This window comes from Ambystoma mexicanum, chromosome 7q (genome assembly GCF_040938575.1).
Source record: "Ambystoma mexicanum isolate Mex_15411 chromosome 7q, UKY_AmexF1_1, whole genome shotgun sequence".
In the NCBI taxonomy this organism is placed as follows: Eukaryota; Metazoa; Chordata; class Amphibia; order Caudata; family Ambystomatidae; genus Ambystoma; species Ambystoma mexicanum.
The window spans coordinates 491036583-491054841 of record NC_090941.1 but is presented as its reverse complement, the minus strand read 5'-3'; the positions used below and the strand labels follow the sequence as shown (position 1 = coordinate 491054841).

Sequence of the window (18259 nt, the reverse complement as noted above, 5' to 3'; positions counted from 1 at the left end):
AGGCATGGAGAGAGAAGAAGTGGCTTTTCAGAAATTAGAGCTGGCAGCACAGAGTAAACAGGGGTAGGTAGGCATTTTTATGCTGTAGCATAGCCCAAATGAAAACTAACAATGGGCACAGCAAGCCTATGCAGCTGGGAAAACAGGAGTGGGGACAATAGCTTTTTATTTATTTATTGGGCATTTGTATGGCGCCTATACACACGTCTTTCCAGGTGCCACAAGACAACAAATGGGGAGGAGGGTTGGTGGGGGGGTGAGACATCGGAAAAGGGGAACAACAATGACGGTTATAGTGGCCTTGTAACAATCCTACCGTGCAAGTGCAAGATAAAGGTGAGAAGTGCAAGGGTGTGGGGGGATTAGGGGTCAGGGATGGGGGAGAAGTGCAGGGGGGGTCCCAAAGGGGAGTGGGGATGCGCTGGGGGTGGGCAGTGAGGGCAAGTGCCAGGGGAAAAAGAGGGGAAGGGATGATAAGTGCAAAGGGCAGGATGGACCAGGTTAGGGCTAGTCTGGTAAAGGGTGCCCAAGGGCAAGTGCTGGATAGGGATGCAGTGGGAGACTGATGAGGGTGGTCTGGCACCTTCATGAGAAGAGGAGAAAAGTAAAGTCTTCAGAAGTTTCTGGAACTTAAGACTCAAGTTTGAGGGGGGCAGGGAGGCCGTTCCAAAGGGAGGAACCAGATGAGGAAAGGGATCTACCTCTCACTCTCTTTTGTTCACCAAGTGGTGCAATTGCCTAAGTGAAGATGGTCAGATGACCTGGCAAGTAGACAGTCTTTCAGGCCTTACATAAAAGGGATTGGAGAAAGGTTTCCCACCACAAATCCCTTAAACTGATTTAGTCCAAGTCTTTTGACCACGATTTCATAGGCAGTGGGCTCACCTTTAACAAGTTTCAGTGGCAGGCCCTCCGTGATGTCTGAAAGGGTGATAGAAGCACCAGTACAAAAAACAAAAAAAGACATGAATCAGAAAAGAAAATCACAGTGTTATTCTTCAGAGACAGACCAGTCAGTGATAGAAACTGAATGAGTAGTTGGTGCCATAAACACACACACTTAGTTTCAAGAGCATCCAGTCAGTGCCACAGCATACAAAATTAAATTGGGTGTGGAAGAAGTACAGACCAACCTGAAAAATGCCTACATATTTCAGCCATTTAAAATTGCCCTTTCACAATTCAGGTCATACAATGACTTGCACCATTTCACTAGAACATAAAGTCTCTGCCATCACCTCCCTGTACACCATGAAAGACCCTCAAACACCACCTACGACTATTCCAGAACACCACTCACGGTCAACAATATACAGCATCAAGTTTAGGTGTTTCCTAACTTAGATTTTAATTATTTGACCCAGTAAAACCACTACGAGAGCAAACATTTGCGTTTCTTGCATATTGGCTGTACTTGTGTGCTTTGAATTTCCTCCAATTCTTACCGGAAGGGGCCTATGGTAGCTGTGTGATAAAAGGAGCTTGCAGGTGGCACACCCCATTTGATGATATACACCAAAGATGTTATGTTTATAAGGCTCACAGAGCAGCTTAAATGTGGAAAAGGCTGCCTCCGATATTTGTTTTTTTACCTTGCATTGCTTCACGTCCCGTTCTTTCACTGTAGCAAAATGTCCAGAACACCTTGTCCAGCCATCCTCCCACCCACAAAGCATCCCACTCAATATTCTTTTATGGCTGGCCTCCAATTGTAGTTCTATTCTGCAGTTTCAGTGGAAAAAACTACTGGAGAGCAGCCTTTGCACTAAAGCAAATCAAAGGTTGGCTAAAGTTCATGAAGAAAATGCAAGTCAATTATTGTTAAAAATTAAACGTTACACTTCTGATAAAAACAATATATTTCTTGTGTGGAAAACATTTGTCTCAAATAATTTGATACCTGTAACTTTACTGCTTCAAAGTATCATAACATGCATCACTGAAAGCAACTATTGGTATACACTGGAAAATAGCATTTGTCAGCAATGCGAACAATTTCACATTATTTTAAAAGCACAGGAAAAAAACGACCATGATTAAAAAAGAAAACACAGAAAACAAGATACCCTCATCGGGCAGTCCATGGGCTACTTCAAACCAAGTAAACCATTTTGTACATTCACCTTCTCCAGCCTCCTCTAACATTCAGGCTTATGTCACCAATTATGTTTATTTTTTTAAAATGTTTGGTGTATTGCAAACCTTTCACATACAAACATCTTTAAATACATTTAATCAATTCCTTTAAAAATACAAATCAAAATAGATCTTGGATCCTTGAGAGAATATCATGATTTCATCACAAAAGACCATATATATCATTACAATTTAAAAACTTAATCTAAAAATTGTATCCCCGCAAAAAACCAAAGATGAATTTTCACCTACTAAACACATAATTCACCATTCATCAACCGTCAATGAATTGATGTTCTCCACAAGTTTCCCCAGATAGTGTTCTTAGTGAGCTCAAAGTGGAGCAAGCACTTATTATATGCTTTAATGTCTCTGTTGTTCCTGCTGTTAAACAAAACCTACACTCATTGTATTTCCAGTCAGTGTGTTCCTGACAAACAAATTACCCCTTAGTTGTAAATGGGTTCAGTCCTAGTCACAGAAATTGATTCCTATGATAAGGACTAGGACATTTGGCCAAGTATTTGAGTATGACATTCAAAGCTCAAGTTTCTATTCCGTGATCCAGTGACATTTTATACGATTCTCCCTTATCTTGATTGTCGATCCAATCTTGACATCTATGCTTTTGTTTAACTGCTCCAGGATTTGTTATCTGGAGCTGAATGGAGCAGTTATATTACTTCAAAATGTGTTGACCCTGCAGCACCTTCAGGGTCTGCCTGCTCTGAAGTGTCCTGGCCACTGCCGATTAGCACGAAGATACTGGCGGCTGCTACCATAAAACTTAAGACATCTAGAGAACCAGGCCCAAATGGCTTGGTGAATGCAGTTCTAAAAAGGGACCCTGAAAATGTGTCACAGGTGCTGCTCATACTGTTTTCTCGAATGTGTAGAGAAAGGAGGATACAGTCCTCATGGTAGCAGTCTATTTTCATACCCGTTTACAAAAAAGGGGAGCGGTCAAAAAACTGCAGACTGCTGTCCATGTTGGACGTTACAGGTATAATCTTTGCAACCTTGGTATTATCAGAGCCCTGGACTACCTGATACAGACTACCCATAGCAAGTCGACAACACACTGTACATTGCATTTGTGGATTTTCGAAGTGCACTTGATCAGGTGAATAGGGATAAACTCTGGTCCAAGTTTAGAAAACTTGGATGCCCCGATTGGCTTGTATATATTCTGATTCTTGGAGTGAGGACACTGAGTGAGCAGCCTGTGCAGCTGCCCCAAGTTTTTCTCTTGTGCTGGGAGACGGGGCTCATTCTGAACATAACTGCTGTCATACCGCGCAGCGGGCCGTAGAGTGGACACTGAGTGAGCAGTCTGTGCAGTCCGTACACGGCTGGGCCCCGGACCAAGAGTAAGAGCTCCGGCGTAATTATCAGTAGGTAGCAACTGCTAGCGTGTGATTGCTTTGTCCCGCCTAGCCGCTACATGCGTGGGTGCTAAGAAGGTAAAGCAGCGAGATACTGGAAGCCCTTTGAAACTTGTGTCAGGACGTTAATAGAGTGGTCGACTGCGCTCTTATTGAACTAACTTTTTTCTCTCTTTCAAACCAAAATTCCAAATTATCAGTCTTTCCTCGAGTCACAACGTTGTAGCAGCTGACGCCGCCAGCCCACTCCTTATCTACCTGCAGGTCACTCGCTGGTTAGCTCCGTGAGGCGGGAGAGGTTCCCCCGAGTCTGGTGCTCAGTGGAGAGGTTAACCGCGAGTGAAAGGAGAGTTGGAGCTCAGACTGTAGCTCGGACTGTTTTGATTACGAAAGTCCTATCATAGTTCAGGGCTACGAAACATTTTTCAAATCGGGCTGCTGTAATATGAAACTTTCCTTTCCCCTCTCTAACTTCAACAAATTAACTCGGGGACTGTGGGCAGATAGCCTTTGACCCGTGATTGGGATCTAAGAACCTTCAAAACATAAGATCACTGGTGTAACCAGTTCATCCAACATCAGCACATAAATTTGGGGACTGTGGGCAGAGAGCCTTTGACCCATGTACTGATTCCTTTTTTCTAGACACCAGGAAATCCTTTTCTTTATTAGGAAAAGCCTGGTCTTTATTGGGCACTCAGGTCAGAAAATACATTCCTACGAAGATTATAGAATCATGTCTAACATATAATATAATCTGCGGAGTGCCCCGCAAGGAAGTGTTACCAATTGTTTAAAATCATACCAGGTCAACACTATTAATCAAGTCAGCGGAGAAAAGTAGTTTTAAACGATACAAGTCGGGGGGTGGGAGGGAGTCTTTCTTCTTCCACCTAGCGTGTACCCATCGGATAATCAATCACCAATCAGCTTGCGGCTTACACACATGCCTGATGCTCTCAGGCCAGAAACGGGAGAGTCCACCCCGTTGAATCATCTCATTCATGACACATTACCAGCTAACCTCAATTATACCGTAAGAACTACCACAATGAAGAATGCCATTTTGGATCATTTCTCATTGGGCTCAGGGGGACTATTAGAAGCTGATGGTGTGGGTCTTTCTAATGATGACCTGGAAGGAAGATTAAAATCAGGTGCCCCAAATGAACCGGTTGCAATCTCGATTGACCTACGGGATGAAGATATGTTGGAGATTGAAAGTCCAATACCGGGCGAGTCATCCTATGAATTAAACGCTATATCTGTAGCGTGGGACAAAGAATTGGGGCAGAAGGGCTCCCCCCTGCAGACCTACAGCAAACAGCAAGCCCGCGAAGCAAGCGTAATCCGCAACAAGACGACAAATCGGAAAACCTAGTGCCTCCTACAATAATGGCTTTAAACTTCGTGCTGAGTTCTTTAGTCAAAGTTGTTGAAAACCTAAAACGGGAGGTACAGCAGCATTCCAGTATACTTTTAGAGATTACGAAGGATTTAGAAATAAATTATTTCAGGTTACGAAGTACTGCTAAGAGCAGCAGTGTTAGAAATACTCAAGGCACTGGATTTCCTATCCTAGTGTTGTCGGGAAGAGGACAGCAGTCAGGTAATTTCGCGTGGTTAAATTAAAAAGAATTTGACACCCCCCAGAATCCGAGGGATCTTGGTACTACCTCCAAAAAAAGAGATAGTAGGATGTTAATAGGGGAGGTAGTCTGTAGAGGGAAATGAAAAATGACGACTGTTTTAAGATGGATGTTGATACAACTTTTTTTTTTTTTTTTTTTTTTTTTTTTTTTTGACATGAATTTAATGTATTGTTTATTTTGAAGGTTTTATCTGGAAAGTTATTTATTTCTTTGTTCTTTTTTAGTATGGAAGATGTAAACGTTTAAAGGTTTTGTGGTTTTTTTAAAGGTTTAAATTTCATTCTTTGAACCATATACAATTAAAAAAAAAAATGAGATCACAATGGTTGCTATTAAATCAGCAGTAAATGAGTCAGTGGGAGAGATCTTGGCTAAACTCTGTACTACAACTAAGGTTCAGTCAGATAAAATGGACACTCTGACCGAGCAGTGAGGGGGAGTAACAGAAGAGTTAAGGTCTATTTCAGAAAAACTAGATCACCCTGCCCAGGTTGGACACGGAAGAGACATGTCAGATCCTTGAAATCCTAACCAAGCGACCACATTAGACGATACCCCCTTGTCTGCCTCGGTGATGGATGAGTTCCTATGGTTGGCACAAGTGGCCGAACTTGAGGCCTACCATAAAGAAATTGACCAGGAGCCTGCAATAAACATCTCCACTGTACTAGAGGGAGCAGAAGTGCCTAATAAAAAGAAATCAAATGGCAAGACCAAGAAGCAGAGAAAAAAAATGATTAAAGGGGCGACTGAAATTCCAGATTTAGATATCAATAAACGAGGTAAACAAAAGAGGAAAAACCAGACGACAGATACTAATCGCTTCCTTAAAAATCTGAAGGGGAGGATAACGTCTGAAGAGAGCAGATAAAGATAAGGCTATTAACAATGGAAAAAGAAAGAAGGGGGAAAAGATCATTAAAGGCCAAGACACTATAGGGGAAGATCCAACGAAAACACCTGAAACACAAAAACTACAGTGGGAATTCAAACGGAACCAATCCAGCCACCAAGGAAAATTGCACCCATCTTTTTGAAGGCAAAACAGAAAACTAAAATGGTGAGTCCTGTGAAAAATATAGCCCCGATCTTTTTAAAAGCTAGCAAAAAACTAGAACCTAAAAATCAGAGCAAAACGAATATGGAAGGCTCACAAGAGGGCAAATAAAACTATAGGCACGGCACAACCATTAGGTGGAAAAGGTTCACATGCTTTAAAGAGTGATGGAAATGTGTTATTGCCACAACAAGCACTCGAGGCACCTGCCAATAAAAACTGTGCGAAGGAACTTGCTTCTTTCCCATTTCCGATGAATAAGGTTTTGGACCAACATCAACAAAGAACTAGCACAGGTTTCGGCATTGAAAGTTTTTATATTAAGTAGGTTACCTAACAAAAATGTAATATCACCCCTAAACCGTTCTATAATCTTATCAGAAATTAAATGTATACTAGCTTTAAAGTACCTCTCCATCTCTGATATTGAGCAAGTGAGCTTTCCTTAATTCCCGGACATAAATATAGCAGAAGTGAAGCTAAAATCTAGATTAGGTCTAGAAACATTCATGGGAGAGAAAGAGGCCTGGTAACAGAGGGTGCTGTTGGTCTCGAAGTCCTGCCTGCTGAATGAGAATACGCAATTATCAAAATCCTTAAGTCAGAACCAAAATCAAACACTACGAAGTACAGCCACTGACGCCCCACTTCCAATGAATGTGTGGGAAATGGTTCCAGAGATAATGGTCATGCTCCCTACCCCTGACCCTCACTGGCAAGTCAGCCTACCAGGTAGGGCCAGGTTTCGGGGTTCCATTATGACCTTAAAAATCACCCGAGACACTCTTGAAGTCAGTCCTGGCGCTTTTGGCACCAGGCTCATAATCACTATGGAGAACACCTTTAGGTTGGGACTAGTTTACTTGGAACTACTTTCTTGGGGGCTCCTGTCAACATGGATGCACTCACATAGCTCAGTTCCCAAGAAATGAGCTATGCGGTATAGTGTTTAGTGTGTGGCTGGCCTGGGACTACTTTACTTGGACTACTTTACCTGAAGACTATTTAAACCACACCCAAACAGCAGAACACGCTTTGCGTAATTCTGCTGTTTGCAGCGGAACGCTCACTGTGTCCAGTTGGATCTCCAGTATTCTTTGATGCCAGCTATTCTTGGAACTGCGTGCCTGCAGAGAGAAAAAGAACATAGTTATTGGAATCCTACCTGTGAGCAACATTCTGTCTTCAGCCCATCGTCAGCTCTTGATCCTGTTTACCTGGAGACATTTGATCCAGGAAACTCCATCATCTGGGCACTGCACGCTTCTCGGAACGCAGCAACCTGAAAATGGGAGAGAGAAGAACAGCATTAGTGAGTGCATACTAACGGATCCACTCGAACAACAAAAAATCACAAGATTCTTACCAGATCAGTCGCCTCTTGTTCAGCATCATACCGGAACATCACTGCAACCGGCGAAGAGCACTGTGGCCTACGAAGGAGCATCATACCGGAACATCACTGCAACCGGCGAAGAGCACTGTGGCCTACGAAGGAAGGGGAACGACACAGGTTAGCATATACAAGGCAAAACAGCGCCGCGGATCATGTATTACTTACCGGACAGCATTGCGCACACCGCGCCTTCATTTACCGGCTCGTGCTCAGCTCCAACCCGCACAAAAAAACGCCAAAATCTCTTTGCATATCTAAAGAGAGGAAATAAGACATTAATACCAATTAGAGGAAGGAAGGAAAGAACAGAATGGAATACAAAGAATGTAAAGCAGCAAGACCTACCTTAAAGACACTGAAAAGGGCTCACACCATTGAAGCAACTCGGTCGCTCACGCCCACACGAGACTACGCACCCCTGCCACGAAGAGCAGGATGGAGAGCATGCCTTCTAAGGAATTAAGGTGAGGAGAGGGCCAAGGGAAGGTTTTGAATCCAAGGGAGGTGGGAAGACACCCTACCAGAGACAGTTAAGTCTTGAATCCAGCTCTCCTGTATTTCAGGCTCAACTTCCATCAGAGGCACTATACAGGGATCGGGGAAAGGGTTTGAGGCGTATATCATCCAACCAGGGCTGAGTGGCTTGTTTGTGGAAACCAGGTGAGCGTAACAATAATCTCCCAAGTCTTCCTTAAGATGGGTATCCCTCAGCAGCAGCTCTAGTAAGCAAGCAGATTAGCTTACTCTCCTGGAACACCAGAGGATATACCTCTTTCTCACAAGATTCCAAAAGAAGTTACATATTTCAAAATGTTGACTAGTTCCTGTTACAGGAAACATGGTTAACCTATGTTCTGGTGGTTGGTGGGTTTTCAATGTTTCAGCAGCTTGTCTTTGGTTCGGGAGGAGGTAGACCAACAGGGGGTTTGATTATTGCCTGTAAAAATGATGTCTTTCAAATGTCAAATATGTTATCTAATGAAAGTCAAAGCATTGATAGTAAGAATTGAGAGATGTGGGTTTAACTAGGGATCGAGCTGGATTGTTGCCAATGTGTATTCAAACCCCCGGACTTCTCTAATCGAGTTCTTACTAAATCTTTCTGATTGTATAGTTAAGTAAATATCACTAGATCCCTCAGATGAAATAATAATAGCGGGAGACCTGAACTCACAATGTATTGTAACAAAAGATCATAGTTCAGAAAAAATGTGATTCAAAACCAGAAATAGAATTGAGTGCACAAATTGCATGAGGGATTTGATCGAAGGATGCTGAATGGAAATGTCAGTGGGGATATCCCGATGCCCTGACCTGGCAAACGGGAGTCTCCTTTTCAACAATCGATTATATTTTTGTGTCTAGCAAAATTTGAGGGTTGTGTTAAGTTTAACATTCACAAGGCCATATTGGAAGTTATTTTGGAATCTCACTCCGATTATGTTGCTTCACATTATACCCAGGAATTGTCTCTCAACTCTGCAGGTAACCAAATCAGGAAGTTTGGTAGAGAGGGGCAAACACTAATAAATTGAATGATATTGCTATTCTAACATCTGATCAACAACTCTCAATATGGTGTGATCCAGCTAACTTTATCTCCTTCCCGTTTAGTTTGAATCCCTCTACTTATTATGCCCAGAAAAAGCACATGGTGCATAAACATTCTTTTGACGCATTAATTCAAGAACAGAAAAAAAACAATAAGACAACAAAGGACCTCCCTAAAAAAAAGCAGGCCTGGATAAAAAAGATTATATAGATAAACTCAGAGACCTCAACAATAAGTACAGAAACTGGATTCGGTCTCACAGACATATTGTGCTCCAACAAGATGAAGAAAAAATGTTATGATCACTATGTCTGAGGAATTCCAGAAACATCTTGACTATTGTGGGATCTCTGAATAATTCTTCCAATCATAATTGGAGACTATCATACAGGAAAAGATTTGGATTGACCACTTTTCAAGGGCCCATGGATCTTGGGAAACGGTAGTTCTTGAGATAGTGGTCCTTGGTCTTTTCCAGTGATGACATCGAAACTTCGATAAAGAAATCCTCTTCTTCCAGGGTGATGGGACCAAATGGACTTAGCAACATAACTCTAAAAATGAACCCGCCCGTTTGGGCGAGGGTGTTAAAAATACTATTTGACAACATACTTATGACAAAGAAATTACCAGAATTGTGGATATCATCCATTGTAATCCCGATTTATAAAAAGGGGGGTCGATTGTCAGCATCAAACTACCGTCCCATCTCATTATTAGATGCTGACAGTAACATTTTTGTGGGACTAATGGGTGAGATGGAGTCTTGGGCCAAATCAAAAGGTGTAATACCAAAACAACAAACTGGGTTTAGAAAGGGCCTATCTACATCTTTAAATGGTTTGGTCCCAAGTTGTGGGAGTGCAGAATCCCTCTTGAAGGGTGGTACCCCCCTATTCAGGGCATAGATAGACCTTTCCCAGGCGTTTGATACCATTGATAGAAATCTTCTGTGGAAGAAACTGAACACCTGGGGGGACCCGCCAAATTTGCTATCTATATTGATGGAATTACATCAGAATACAACAATGTGAGTTAGACTTTCGAGATCACGCTTACTTTCGGATCCCATTAAGATAGAAAGAGGAGTGCGCCAGGGGTGCCTGATAGAGCCTCTTCTCTTTATTCTTTTTATGGCTGATTTGTATCAATGGTTGTAAGAGGTAGGTTTAATATTGTCAAGAATTGCAAATGCTCAAATGAATTGGTTAGCATATTCTGATGACGTTGTGGTACAAGCTCATGGTCTCCCAAGCACTGGTTCTCTCTAGGTTGGACTATTTTAACAGCCTCTTTCTAAATCTACCTGCTGCTAATCTCTGCGCTCTGCAACTAATCCAGAACGGGACTGCGAGACTTGTCCTTGGCCACAAGCTCTGGGATCATATCCCTCCAGCTCTGAAATCTCTCCATTGGCTCCCAGTGGATGCAAGGATTAAATTAAAAATCCTCTGCATTGTCCACAAGGCTTTGTGGGGCCTGGGCCCAAAATACCTTCAGCTACCCCTCCGCAAATACTTTCCCTCTTGAGTTCTTCACTCCTCTACCTCTAACTCCCCCAGGGTCAGTTGTTTTTCAAAGAAACGGGCTGGGGTAGATTTCTGTCTTTGGCTGGGGCCTCCCTCTGGAACAGCTTCCCTGCCACTTTAAAACTTGAAGAGAACCATCTTCGGTTCGGGAAGCACCTCAAGACCTTCCCCTTTCCTTCTGCCTTTCGCCCCCCTCTTCCCTGCTGATCTGTTCTCTCTTGGCACCGTGCACCTGGCCACCCTCTGTCCTCCGGACCCAGGTACCTGCTCACCCTGCCACCCTCTCGCACTGCCTCCGGGCCACCCCTTGCACTGGGGTCTGTATCGGTACCCATACAGCCCCCCCTTTTTCTTCCTGCACTTATGAGACCTACCCTGTTTGCTGCCTTTAACCCAGCACTTGCCAATTTCTGGCTGCACTACCACTGTTTGTTGCTTCTATTATTTATTTATTTATGATTATTTATCCGTTTCTCCTTTGCTCCGCACTTTCCACTTCTCCCCCCTCCCATGCACTTTTCCACTCCCCCTCTCCCATGCACTTGCGCGCTATGTCACTGGACCAAGTAAAATCGCTGTTTTGTTCTCCCCTGTTCCCCTCCCTTGCCTTGTCGCGCTCTGAAACACTTGTGTATGAGCGCGATAGACACAAAACATCAATATCAATAGATCATACCCAAGTTGGGCTGCAACTTTTATTGTCTGCATCGGAGGAATATGCTAAAAAAAAATAACTTAATAATTAACCCTAAAAAGTCCAAGGTATTCATCAAAACATCGTAAGAAGGTAACTAAATCTTATACCTGGGAATTGAACAAACACCCTATTGAAATAGTAAATGAAGTCACCTATCTGGGTGCAACAATCAAATCTTTCCCGACAAAACCCCCCCTTCTTTCAGCCATTGACCTGAAAGCCATACATTTGGGGTCCCAAATAAAAAGGATCAAATCAAGATTTTGCAAATTCTCTATTCTGCCGTTGGTAAAGTATTATATAGGAAAGGTGGTGCCAACTATCCTATTAGGTATAGACTCCACCCCCACGGTCTATGGATATAGGCTGGGATAAAATTGAGTCCAAGCTTTGGAAGAGAACTCTGAATCCGCCAAATTGTGTGCCCATAGCCTACATCAGATATGAATTGGGCTTGACCTTGTTTAGGTCATGGATGGAGTAGAAGTGGATGACTATGCTTAGGCTAATCCTAGATCCTCCTAAAAGCTCCCCCTATGAGGATATGGCTGAGTTAATGAAAAGAGGTAACAATATGTTTCTCAATAAGTTAAGATCGAAATGCTTTGAAATATTGGTTAACTAGACTTCACATTCAATCTCCTTGTCCAAAATCCTTGTAGTCAAAGAGCGTATGAAACAAAGAGATTGGATAGGGACGATTGATAAAATGAGGATGGCTAAGATATCGTTGTCTTTCTCTTTGATGGCCAAACGAAGGTCGCAATTGCCCTCCTACCTAAAAGAATCATCAGACCCAGTGTTAAGATCCGAATTCCTGAGATTTAGATTAAATCTGCATCCAACTTTAGCGATTCGGTCAATCAGGGACAGAGAGGTGTGTACCTCTGATATATGTGATAAATGTGACAAAAAAGAAGACAGTTAATTAAACACTTATTATGAAAATGCCCTGGCACATGGAAACTAAGAGTGGCAAGATTAAACATATTTGTTCATGATGTGCGCTGGCTAAATTCTGATGCGTTCTGTGACAGATTAGCATCAGGACATGACATTTTCCTGACTGCCGAAGTTGTGTCACTCCTCAAGGAACTGAATTTGGGAGGAGGGAGAGAAATTGATTTCACTAAGAGCTATAACTAAATGGATGGGACTCTTCTGGAACAAAGACTATGTTGAGTTGATTATGCTGGTGTAAGCTATCGAAATGTTCTTTATTTGAGACCATTATGTTCTATTTTCATGAAGATAAGCATGCTCTCTCTTGAAGTTTATATGTTTAACTTATGTAAAATGATTTTGTTTGAATGAAAAGAACATTTCTTATTTTTAATTCATGAGATTTTACTATTTTTGTAAATGTGTTAAAAGTCAAAATTTTGGCTGTAACACAATAAATAAAAAAAAATAAAAAATAATAATATTCCAATTCTTCTACACAGTGATAACAGTGCAAGAGTGAGGTTGGATATACTTCACCTATACCTCTAAAAGGGGGAGTTAAACAGGGGTGTGTAGTGGTGCCCCTATTGTTTAATTTGTACTTAACGGACCTCCTTTCTCGCGTGCTTGGCAAAGCAAATTGTACCCCTAGGTGAACACTTATGCCGGGTATATTGTATGCGGGTGATCTAGTCCCGTTTGACCGCACTTACACCAGCATGAAAAACATGTTGAACGAACTTTCAGTTTACACCAGACAACATGATCTGACCATAAATCTGGAAAAGACTAACAAAATGTTGGTATCCAGGAACAAGTTCTATAGAACAAGGATGAACACCATGCTTGGGAACCATTGATTATGTTCAGTTTTATCCTTATCTGGGATTAGAGGCAAATGACACTTCAGATTATAGCCACATAATTAATAACAAAAGCAGAAGCAATTGCCCCTCAAAGCTTGCAAGTTGGCTAAAAGCAGTGCTGGCTACTCTACAACTGGTATTATTATGTTTTACAGACAGTGCTTTGTACCTGTAACACTATACGGCCTTGAGGCCCTTGCCATACAGGACTACTCTTGGTTAAATAAATCAGAGCGCTCTTTTTGGCACGCGGTCCTGGGTATAGGTCCCTCATGCTCTATAGAATATATATGCCTAGAACTTGGGCCAACTTCAATGCGAGGAATGGCGCTTCGTGCCAGAGGCTGCCTGTATTTAAAATCCAGATCTAGCGCTGCCTGTAAATTACTGTCAGGCTTGGGCCAGAGTTATGACCGAGAAGCAGTATTCAGGGGTTTCAATTGCAAGGCCTTGAACGAAGCTCTCTTTGTTGATATGAACTGGATCCCAGATTTCAGCAAAGGCACACCTTACATTGATCTGAAAAAGTCCTTAGAGAGGCAATTTAACAAATGGGACTGGTGTGATAACTATGCCCACCTCTCGAAATTAAAGGGATATGAGCCTGTGTCCCATGTGGTGCATCGTTATAGGATGACCCAGCCATATTTGTTATGGTGCCCGGATCCTGCAATAAGGCAATTTCTACTGCAGATACGGGCAAATCAATCACCAGTACTGGCTGTCCGAGGACCGCAGATGGCCATAGCTGTTGAGGACCGTTTTTGTTACATCTGTGGGTTACCTGATAAAGCCAAAACCGTTCGGCATGTGCTGACCCAGTGTCTGCAAATGGGCTCTATATACATTTGTAATCTTGTGAGCCTCGTTCATATATATGAGGCTATCTTATCTGAATCCTTTTAGGACTGTTGCCTAAACACAGACAAAATATTGTGGCAAATTGCAATACATGGGTATGGCTACAAGTGAAGAAATTATTATTACCACCACAGTTGCCTGACAAGGTAATTATTTCAGAATGAGGTATCCGTAAGGAGAGTTAAGTTATGTTCAAAATATTTAATGGCTTGTAACACTATGGGTGTGTATATGGCTACAGCAACATTGAATGTAACTCAACCAAGCTTGATGCTACTAAAACAACTTGTAAAATAAGTGTTTTGCTCTATTAGCATAATTTAGATTCATGTGCGACAGGCGGGAAAGTAGGAAGAGGAACCCTTTTGAATTGATCTGAATCGTACTGAACAGAATTGCTGTATGGACTGGATAATTTAAGAATGTTTTGAATGTACTCAAAGAATGGATTTTATGGATAAATTGTATTGTAATTGTATTGTATTATATTGTATTCTATTTCATGAAATGTTTTTCTTTTCTTTTGTGTAAAGTTCAATATTAACTAATCACAATAAAATATATTATTATTTTAGCAGTCAATACATTTCAATTTCTAGGGACCAATAGGCCAAACAGCCTCTTCATTATCTTTAGTTCTTAAAATTTCATATGGCGGCGGAAAATCTGTCCTGGCCGTTTTCCGAGCAAGGGACAAAGACTTTCAAAGTGTTGCTGAGTATAGAGATTGGAGGCCCAGTTCATATCGAATTGATGTGGTCGGGACTCCCTTAGGAAGGAGAAGCAACCTCCTCGAGAAAGCCCCTTCCAGAACATCCCATATTTCCCATGATAAATTCAAACCTGCCTCAGCTCCAGAAGTTAAAATCGCGACCACCTTCGGTTTGTTGAAAGTCAAAATAGGCAGCATGGTCAATTTACCATACCTCCTATAGAGAGATCTCTTGGGCGGACAAGATTTTAACCTTCGGTTTCAATTCCAAAACCCAAGGATTCTCATTCAAGCTTCTATTAATAAGAATCCCCAGATACAACATTGTGTTAACCTGATCCAGGTGCTCGCAGCACACCTGCCATTTAAAAATCATGTTTTGCTTTCCCCTCAATGTGCTAAAAATCAATACTTTTAATTTCTTTACGTTTGTCTTTAGATCATTAGCTGTCATATAATCTTGCAATTGCATCAATCTTTGCTGGGGTCATATGGGTGTTTGGTCCATAAGGACCAAATCATCCGCATACAGCATCGAGGGCCCTACTTTCCCATTAATCTTAGGCGGGAAAGCATTTGCTTTATCCAGTGTAAGGTGCATATAGCCGATAAATATCAACTAAACAAAGCAGGTGCTAGAGGGCATCCTTGCTTTAGCCCTCTATAAGTTTTAATTTTCTTAGAGAGCAAGTCCAAAGAGTTCAATCTGACCTACGTCACAGTTTTGGAGTACAGTGTTTTAATTGCATGTAGCAAGTCTCTAGGGCAGTTCCAAGAAGTCAGCTTCCTCCATAAATGTTCTCTATTTACTCTGTCAAAAGCTTGTTCCAAATCTATAAAGGCTAGGAACAACTGTGTATCTCCTTTAATAGCCTGTAGCTTTAATGCATTAAATAGAGATTCAGGTCAGTGCCAACTCCCTTGACAAATCCCGCTTGACGAGGGTCCAACCAGTCTACTTCCCTTGCCCAGGTAGTCAAATGTCGTAATAGCAGTGATGCAAACAATTTGGCCAAAATGTCCAACAGTGCTATTGGGCGGTAGTTTTTTGGGTTTGTCCTATCCCTTTCTGGAAAGTTGGAATCATCATAGCAGGCTTCCAATAAATGGGCATATCCTTTCTCTCAGTACCTGATTAAACAATAAAAAGAAAACATTTGCCCACAGCCCAGGAGCTTCTTTAAGGATACTATTAGTACGCCCATCAGGGCATGGTGCACAGGAGGAGCTTAATTTTATGATTAAGCTTTCAATATCATCTTTTGCAAACGGAAGGGACGAATCGCTGTTAAGTTCCCTATCTTCTCTGTCATTACAGGAGCCAATAGGAGCAAAAATGCACCAAGCATCAATTCCGCCTCCTGTTGACATATTGACATTCTTAATTTCTATATTTCTGTTTTCTTTTCCTTATTTGGAGACTTTGTAGTGCCGCTGAATTTCGTCTTAACTTTGTAAGATCAGCTTGCAGGATTTTTCTTTGTTTAACCAGTTCTTTATGATAAAGATGCTTTGGGGCGAAAATCGGGTTTCTTATGTCTTCCATTCACCTCCTCAAAGGGAGAAAATAGGAGCATAGTCCAGACCACAATTGCCACATACCAAATTCTCCTCATATTTAGTCAAGGTTAGAGGAACATCATCAGGTTTTACAATTAATCTATTTCTCCCTGTGTAACATGAAGGGTTTCCACCTTAGCCACTCCAGCTCGTCTCTTCCAGCTCTTCCATGCCATCCTCAAAAGGTAATGATTGATGTTCATCATTGGGAGAACTGAGAGAGATCTATTTGGTGGAGAAGGTTCCCAGAGATGGAAAAGTAATCCAAGGTAGCTTTTGTTTGGCCCAGAGCCTAGGTTGCTCAACCCGGTATATCACCTTTTGTCTCACCATTCATCATATGCACTTCCCTGTCATTCAGTTCCCGCAACCATAATACCACCCCTCTCTTGAATAGGGGAATCAATGGTTTTAAAAAGAGGCAGTGGGATACCCATCACATCTAAGCATCTAATGTTTAGATCCCCAAAGATGAGAAATTGAGGGCCACTCAATTGCATATAGGATTCATCCATTAAGTCTCCTACACAGTTAACAAAAGTGTTTGACTTATTTATAGCCAGGTTCAAACAGAACCATGACCTTAGGTTCTCAACATTGACCTTGCTCAACGTTCAATGGCATCATTTAAATAAAAGGATTCAGATTGCTTGACCACAGACAGACCCAGGCCATTTTTATCAAAGTTAATAAACCTGAGTAGGGCCTTTACTTTATACCTTTTATCGCCTATTTAAATGTGCAGAAAACCCCTCACATACTGGAAGTGAGCGCAACTCGGTTTCCTGAAAACATAAGATATCATAGGAAGCCAAAATCAGTTGGTTATTGTTAAACAAATGTTGGCACCCCCGAGTATTTCAACATTTACTACCTCATTCTATTTATTGTTCAGGGCCATTAACGCCCCTGCTATCCAAGACCAGTCTTCTTGCTCTCTGGATAAGGGATGACAATCATGATTTTCACTGACTTTCCTAACATAGTCATTAGCACAGGAGAAGTTAACTCTCAATGGACCATTCCTATCAACTTGACAATTGGCTATCTTCCTTCCATTCTCAATAGCACATGTATTTCCTTTCCAATTGTGGGATTTCCCCAAACCTCTCCGTAATTCTAATCCAGAACTTTTTAAAAGTTTAGGATCAGGTCGTTTATATCAAGTCTAGAGGGGGCATGATTTTGTACTGCACATTCCCCGAATTCAAACCCCAATGTGAGCAATGCAGCTGTAGCAGCCAAAAGAGAAGATTTCCCAGAGGATGATTTTAAATTGAGTATAACCCAGTCTGTCCATGATTCTTTCACACATTCTACGACCTGTATGTCCTCTGAGTCAATCAAGCATAGCTTCGGAATATGGTGAAAAAGTTGTAAAATGTTCCTCCGATTCAATATTAGGTCATCCTAAGCATGGAGTAGTGTTTCCAAAGATAATGTTATTCTCTTTGTTAGCTTTGGATTTTTGGGAATTGCCAAACCTTCATGTTTATCTTTGGGTATATAGTCTCGATCTTTGGCTTTATATTTTATATCTGCCTCACAACGTTTGTGTGCTAGTGTTTGCACAATTGGCCTCAAAAGAAGATGTAGTATCGGGTTCAGAGGGTATATTAGAGAGTTCTCTTTGGTTATTAACATGGAGTTTCATTGGAGATAAAGGGATTTTAATCTTTAGGTTTTTATCTGGGGCGTGTAGTTCCTCCATATCGTCGTCGTCGTCCTCGTATGAATAATTTGATACGTCCAAGGGGGTATCTATTTCCACGTCATTTTCTTGTGGGACTATACCATTTCCATCCAAAGAATAGACTATGGAGAGCAACTACATCTCATGGTCTTTTTGATTATTTTTTGCATTTAACAGGCATGGCAATAGTGACCCATCTCCTCATGGTTGGCCAGTAA

At 41.7% G+C, this 18259-nt stretch overlaps 1 protein-coding gene across 5 annotated transcripts in view; it reads right to left on the bottom strand.

The window, feature by feature from the left end:
• RCBTB1 (RCC1 and BTB domain containing protein 1) overlaps positions 1-18259 on the bottom strand; it is a 765714-nt gene that overhangs the window by 65936 nt on the left and 681519 nt on the right. Inside the window, exon 12 of one of the 5 annotated variants that reach the window (XM_069640792.1) lies at positions 886-921. The exons of the other annotated variants lie outside the window; for them this stretch is intronic. Within the exon in view, the coding sequence (XP_069496893.1) occupies positions 898-921 (24 nt within the window). The 3' untranslated portion in view covers positions 886-897. The remainder of the gene's footprint in view (positions 1-885; positions 922-18259) is intronic. 5 annotated transcript variants of the gene reach the window in all.